The 6,874-nt window shown below is 40.8% G+C and overlaps 2 protein-coding genes across 2 annotated transcripts; both read right to left on the minus strand.

Annotated features, from left to right (window-relative positions):
- Positions 1-316: 316 nt before the first annotated feature.
- PCYB_127520 (triosephosphate isomerase) lies at positions 317-1,286 on the minus strand (the record flags this gene model as incomplete). Its single annotated transcript, XM_004224086.1, has 2 exons — positions 317-951; positions 1,175-1,286. 2 exons carry the CDS (start codon positions 1,284-1,286, stop codon positions 317-319), a joined length of 747 nt encoding a protein of 248 aa, XP_004224134.1.
- Positions 1,287-5,193: 3,907 nt separating this feature from the next.
- On the minus strand, positions 5,194-6,094 carry PCYB_127530 (vesicle-associated membrane protein; the record flags this gene model as incomplete). The annotated part of the gene is made up of 2 exons (XM_004224087.1): positions 5,194-5,420; positions 5,602-6,094. 2 exons carry the CDS (start codon positions 6,092-6,094, stop codon positions 5,194-5,196), a joined length of 720 nt encoding a protein of 239 aa, XP_004224135.1.
- Between the last annotated feature and the right edge of the window lie 780 nt (positions 6,095-6,874).

Here is a 6,874-nt window from a genome sequence, read left to right on the forward strand (position 1 = left end):
GCACAGCTTCGTATATCACGAGCGGAATGCTCACGCGAAAAGAAAAAAAAAAAAATAAAAAAAAAAAAAAAAAAAAAGTAAATATTTATATGTGTATTCGTACATGCATAGATGTTGTAACCGCTGTTGAACGGTACGACTGATGAGCCAGAGGTATCTCATACATGACTCTTATGAAAAGTAATCTACAGGATATACGACGTCGGAAGGGTGGTTCGGGGTTCGCATTTTCCTCTGCGTTGATGAAGATGCGGAGATAATCACGATGATGACTTCGCTACAGAGGTCACTCTCTCTATCTCTCTCTCTTATTTGTTTACATAGCACTCTTGATAATTTCAACAAAGGATGGCTTCAAGGAAGCATTGCCAACCAGGAACCCATCAATATCATCCTGCTTAATGAGGGATGCACAATTTTCAGTATTAACACTACCCCCATATAGAATTCTGATCTGGTTAGCATTTTTTTCTCCACATTTTTCTTTCACAATACTTCTTATTTCTTTATGCACCTCTTGGGCTTGTTCAGGTGTTGCAGTCTTTCCCGTTCCAATGGCCCAAATTGGTTCATATGCCAAAACAACATTATCGAAGTTGTCAATTAAATGGACAAAGCTGTTTACTTGTTTAGTTATCACATCGATGGTTTGATTTTTTTCTCTCTGTTCTAATGACTCACCAAAACAAAGAACAACTTTTAAATTATTTTTTAAACATTGCTGTAATTTGTCCTTTACATCTTCATCCGTTTCGTTGAAAAATTTTCTTCTTTCAAAATGTCCAACAATTACATATTCGATGTTTAGATCTTTGGCAATTTCTGCGCTGACTTCTCCTGTGTAGGATCCATTTCCGTATTTTGACACATTTTGTATACCTGTGTGAAACTTTGGCTTCAGCAAGCTCTTTGCGAGTTCGTAGTGCACGTTCACGGGGAAAACGATAACGTCTGCAGTTGGGGGGTGGGGTTCGGGAGTTGGGATGGAGCTTCCGTCATGGAGCAATCGTCACGGAGAATCACCACGGAGCAATCGTCACGGAGAATCACCACGGAGCAATCGTCACGGAGAATCACCACGGAGCAATCACCACGGCGAAATCACCACGGAGAAATCACCATGCATGCATAGCCATCTACATGGCCTCGGCGCAGTGCCTCCCGCGCGACTTACCCAGCTTGGCGGGGTCAAAGTCCAACTCATTAAAGCTCGCCGCCAGGGTCTTTATGCTTTCCTGGGTTCCATTACATTTCCAGTTGGCTGATATGAAATATTTTCTCGTCATTTTGCGGGGTGGATTTAAACGTTAGTAATTGTGTGGGGGGTAGCGTGGCTGTTACACGGACCTTTAAGGTGGGAAAAATGATAGTGGAGTCAGCATTTTAGCGCGCAAACGGGTGATACGTTTGGTACGTAAAGAGGAAGCCATTTTAGGAAGTACACAGTCGCTCATATGGCAAACACACAATCGCTCATGTGGCAAACACACAATCGCTCATTTCTGTGTGCGTATTCTTGCGGATGGGGCACGTGTGTGTGAATAAACAAATGGGTATATATTTGCAAAAAGTGTCAGCGTAGGTATGCGACGGTACAAAAAATGTAGGAATAAATTTACAGGCATATTTAGATACTTAAGCATATGTGCGCATACCGCGATCCATTATATGCATACATACATTTTTTAGCTCAATTATTTGTAACAAAAAAAAAAACTTACGTTGAATCCTGCGCGTGATGCTCACTTAAAATTGGCAATTAAGAAAGTAAATAAAATGAGAAATTTACAATTTTGAAAAAAAAAAAAAAAAAAGAGGAATTGGAAAAATAATTAATTTCGATAAAGATGGTTCTTCTTAAGAATGTTAAAAGGAACTGAATTGTGGAATGATGTTAATTTATTTGAAGGAAGGGGGGAAGGGACTAAAAAAGGAATGTTTTTTTTTTTAAAAAAAGTGTTATTATGTTGCGGATAAAAAGTAAATACGAGCATGACGCCAGGCATTATAAATTTGTTGGAATTGAAGTGATGTTATTTTTGTTCATTTTTTTTTTTTTTTTTGGCTTAATTTAGCGTGTGGCTTTTTTTTTCCTTTTTTTTTTTAATTGCGAATTCTACATTTCAGTGGAGCTTTCCTATTTTTGGTACTTTTTTTTTTGTTCCATTTTGTACCATTTTTGTGTACTTTTTTTGTGTACTTTTTTTTGTGTACTTTTTTTTTGTGTACTTTTTTTTTGTGTACATTTTTTGTGGCCGCTGGCTCTGAGCTCTCCTCCCAGCGTATGGCGATGTGCCTTTCTTGGAGGGGTCCAAGAGGCCACATCCACTTGTGTACAATTCGGGTACCCCCCCCCAATGCCCATAAATATATATTGACATTTCTGAATTGAACAGCCGAGTGAGGGAGTTGGTGGACCAGCTGACTCGCTGGCGTGGTTGAGGGGGGAAAAAACCCATCAACAATCTCTTCTTATTTGGCATGATTATCGGAGAAGAAAAATTTAATTTAAAAATCAGAATGAGTATCTGCTCATGTATTTGTGGAGAGGAAAAAAAGTTGCAGGAAGAGAAGCACATGTATATTCGTATGGCATCGTTACACGCTGGTATGTATGTGCATGCACAAGTGCACGCGTGAGCATGATGGGGGGAGTGGAAGCCGTGTCCTATGGGGAAAGTGGTCCCCTCGCGTATCACCTTCGCCATTTATATAATGCATCACTTGGGGCCTTTTTTTTTTTTTGCGCTTTCTCATTCCGTTAGAGATTCGTTTTTTCGATGACATCTTTTTAATGTTTTTGCAGAGAGGTACACATGAGGAGCAATTTTCGTATTCCGTAAAATTGCGTCCAGTTTATTTTGCTTAAGGGTAACAACTTTATATGAGGGTAGACATTCCTGCCCGATTTTTTATTTTGCTGATGTTTTATAAAGGCCGAATGAGCAGGCGTGGGAAATCGCGCGAAATGTGGTTTCACCAAAATAGGAAAAAAAATCGAAGAATTAGGAAAGTCGTAAAGGAAGGGAAGCCTACTACGCCGTTGTGATGTATGCGTTCGTTTTGGTTGCGTGACTATTTTGTACGCCCATTTATTTGCGGGGATTTTGGTGACACTCTTTTGTGCGCTTTCGTATGCGCCCTTTTTTGTGCATATTTTATGCGCCCTTATTTGTGCACGTTTTACGCGCCCTTATTTGTGCACGTTTTATGCGCCCTTTTTTGTGCCCTTTTTTGTGCATATTTTTTACGACGCCTTTTTTTGCGCACGTTTTATGCGCCCTTTTTTGTGCACGTTTTACTACCCCTTTTTTTTACATTTTTTAGTTACCCACCTTTTGCATAATTTTTCATACCGTACGCTTCTAGAAAGAGGGAGGGAAGGATGCCAATTAATTAATCAACCAATCAATCAATCAATCTCCAGCCCGTGAGTGGCCATGTCAGTTTTTTCATTCGTCGGAGATGCCGCGCCGCTTTTGCGGCAAACCAGGCCATCGGAAAAAATAGCTAGCACGTGCACACATGTACATATGGGTGCATGTATGTATATATAAACCTACATACTTGTACTCCCCTTCTTAGCGACATGGGCAATTGTTAAAACGCGCTTAATTGTGAGTCGCAGAGCGTAGCCCAGGGAATGAGAAGTTCGTTTCGTCATTAAACCTTTACTCGCAGAAGTCATAGGCCATTCTCCATTCGTAAAAAGGGGCTCCCCCTTTAACTGAATGGACTTTACACCACTCGAGTGGGACCATTTTTTGGAATTTTTTTAAGGCTGATGTTTTGCCAATTGTGTATAACTTCAAAAACAAAAAAACTTTATTTATATTTTGTCTGTTATCAAATGTACGTAGGGAGGTTGATAAAAATGTAGATCATCTACATTTAAAAACTGCCTATGCTTCGCACACACACACATAAAGGAACGTATGTGTACGTAAATATACATGTACGTGGATGTGTGTGGGGGGGAGGTATATATATGCACGTAAGTGTGCATGTATGTAGGAGTGTATAAGTACGCAAAGTGGATGCACATAACGAAGCGCATAATATGATATACCTCCTTTTTTATGGAAAAAAAAAAGGAATGAAAAAAAAAAAAAAAAAAAAAATGGCTATCGTTATTTTATATATTTTTATAATAAATAAAATAATAATACATTAATATGCAATGAAATGAGAGTAAAAAAAAAAAAAAAGGAGGGGGAGGCAGAGGCATAGGAATTCATAATGTGCGAAGCTAATGAAAGAAGGGGAGTAAATTATAAAAAAGGAGTTACACATACGAGCACATGTGAGTACCATACATACGTGTAATATATATAATATATATGTATACATTTCCACATATGCACACACATACACATGATTGCTGGTAAATGCACATAAATTAGTGGGGACTTTTTTATATGATTAAAAAGGAGAAAGAAGGAGCACGTACACATGGTAATTGTGAAGGGGGGGAAATGCAAAGAAGGGAAGAAAAAAAAAAAAAAAAAAGGGGGGGAGGGATAATTGGGGAAACGTAATTGCATAGGCTACTACGCATATGTGCACATATATATGTATGTAATAATATACACATTTTTGTGACGCGCGTTCGCGCCCCCTATCCCCACCCCTTTTTTTTTTAATAAAATAGTTCTCACTCCTTCGCACTAATATGGATTAGTAAATTTTAACTTATTTAAAAAAGTAATGGCAAAATAATAACCCCCAGGGATGGGGGCGCAGGGATTACACATTACTTCTTCTAATTCTATTGGGGTTTTCCTCTTATAGGATTTTCGGGAAAATCATTAAGACATTATACCTCCACATTTCCAAATGTACAAATCGTCATATGAATGGTAACCCAGATAGGGGCTATAATTACATAGTGATAAAATCTACTTGGTAAATTTTTTCACTACTGAATGGATTTGTCGTCTTTTCCAACCTTCCTCAACATTTCCCTTTGATTTCGTTCCAATGAATGGAGTTATATTCCTAGTGTATCTCCCATGTGTGTGCACTTTTGCTTACGTTATATGCTGGAACGTTGAGAAAATTTCTGGTGAGTTATTTTCCCGGGCAGATATATATGCTAATGTTGTCCACGGGAGGGATATGGTACATGGTGACAAAGGACCACGTAAAGCGACGCAGAGGGTGTCTCCTCATGGCGAGGTAGGCCTTCCCCCCTTACCAATATCCCATATACTTGGTGACGACGGCCAACATAACAATAATTATCGGTATGAGTTTATTGTCGACGAAAAGCTTGTTACAGTTGCTGTTATATGCCTTGAGTTGATTTTTCAAACTTTCGTTTTCCTTCTCCAGTGCTGCTTTTTGTTTATCCACAAAAACGCAGTAGTTTAGGAGTTCGTGATACTTCCTCTGCATACCTGGCAGGCCACCTTTTATGCCTTCATATGGGGGGATGAGGAGGGGAAAAAAAAAATACGCAAATGGGGGTAAGCATGTGTTGGAGCATAAGTGCACGCACCAATTGGCATACACCTACATTGGTACATGCATCGATGCACGTAGGCATTCACGCGCGCACGTCCGTTGCACACGCATGGTGACGCTTGCGTTGGTTTGTACCTTCCGCCATATTGGCATCGTCCGCATTTAAATTATTTTCCCCGTAATTTAAATTGTGACTCTTGTTATTAATTTCCGAGAGGGGGTTATTGTTTGGGGGAAGGTAGGAGTGCGGTCCTTTGCTGGAACTCTCGTCGTTCAGCACAACGACCAATTTATGGTCTTGTATTTCATTTTTATTAACAGTAAGCCAGAACTGCTTATCGACAGTGGTATCATCATCCACATTTAGACACTGCACTTGAAATTTGTCATTAGAGATATTGTCCTTATCGGATAAGGGTTGCAATATGATTTGGATATCGATCGTTTCTTTCACGTTAATTAGGCCAAACGATGGTCGAACCAGATAATTATTTGGCGCCGTGGTTTTAATTTTAAATGCCACCTTCCTGTCGCTTATGTTTTCTAGTTTGACCACTTGCGTCACTGCTTGGAAATGCACCAGGGGGAATTCTATGTTTTTTTCGGGGCTCACTTTTAGCAGTTTCATTTTGGCGTTCTCGGGTGGTGCTGCGCCTGTGGCTACGGGTGGTGCTGCGGCAATGCCTGTCAAAGTTGCCGTTGCTGCGGCTGTTATTTTGCTGCTATTTTGCGGTTACTTTGCTTCTATTTTGCTTCTATTTTGCTGCTATGTTGCTGCTATGTTGCTGCTATTTTGCCGCTATGTTGCTGCTATGCTGCTGCTTTGTTGCTGCTTATTTGTTCCCCCCTTCTTCTGTGATTCTCTCGGCCTGGGTTGCTTTCCTCCTTCCCTTCGTCCTTCGCGCTTGCGTCGCTTTTGCGCAGTTCCCGAATTGGTCCCTTCTTCCTCTTCGGTCTTTTTGAAGTTGGTCTCCTTCTGCTTTTCTCGCCCCTTCGCCGTTTCGCTGTTTTGCTGCCTTTTCGACGCCTGTTCTCCCAATCACCGCTTTATATGTTCACCTCTCTTCGCTCCTTTCTGTCCTCCAGAAGTGGCGCCTCAATATGCTTATCCCGTGTGCGCAATTTGGCCCAGTTCCACTCCAAAATTCGTTTAGCTGCTCGTTGGGTTGTGCACGCACGTCACATACATATGCAAGCGTAAATACATGTGCGTACATACCGTGCGGCTGTGGTGTGAAGGCGCGCAGTGCTAAGTATGGCTGCTCTCCTTAAGCATTAACCTAATGTGGGTGGGTGAGCGAAGAGCGTGCGTGCACGTGCGCTGGGTGTACGAGCTAGGTGTACGCAAATGAAAGTACATGTACGCTTGCAGGCACATAAGCGCGTACGCATATACATAATGTTGGGA

This window comes from Plasmodium cynomolgi, chromosome 12, assembly GCF_000321355.1.
Source record: "Plasmodium cynomolgi strain B DNA, chromosome 12, whole genome shotgun sequence".
NCBI classification, from domain to species: domain Eukaryota; phylum Apicomplexa; class Aconoidasida; order Haemosporida; family Plasmodiidae; genus Plasmodium; species Plasmodium cynomolgi.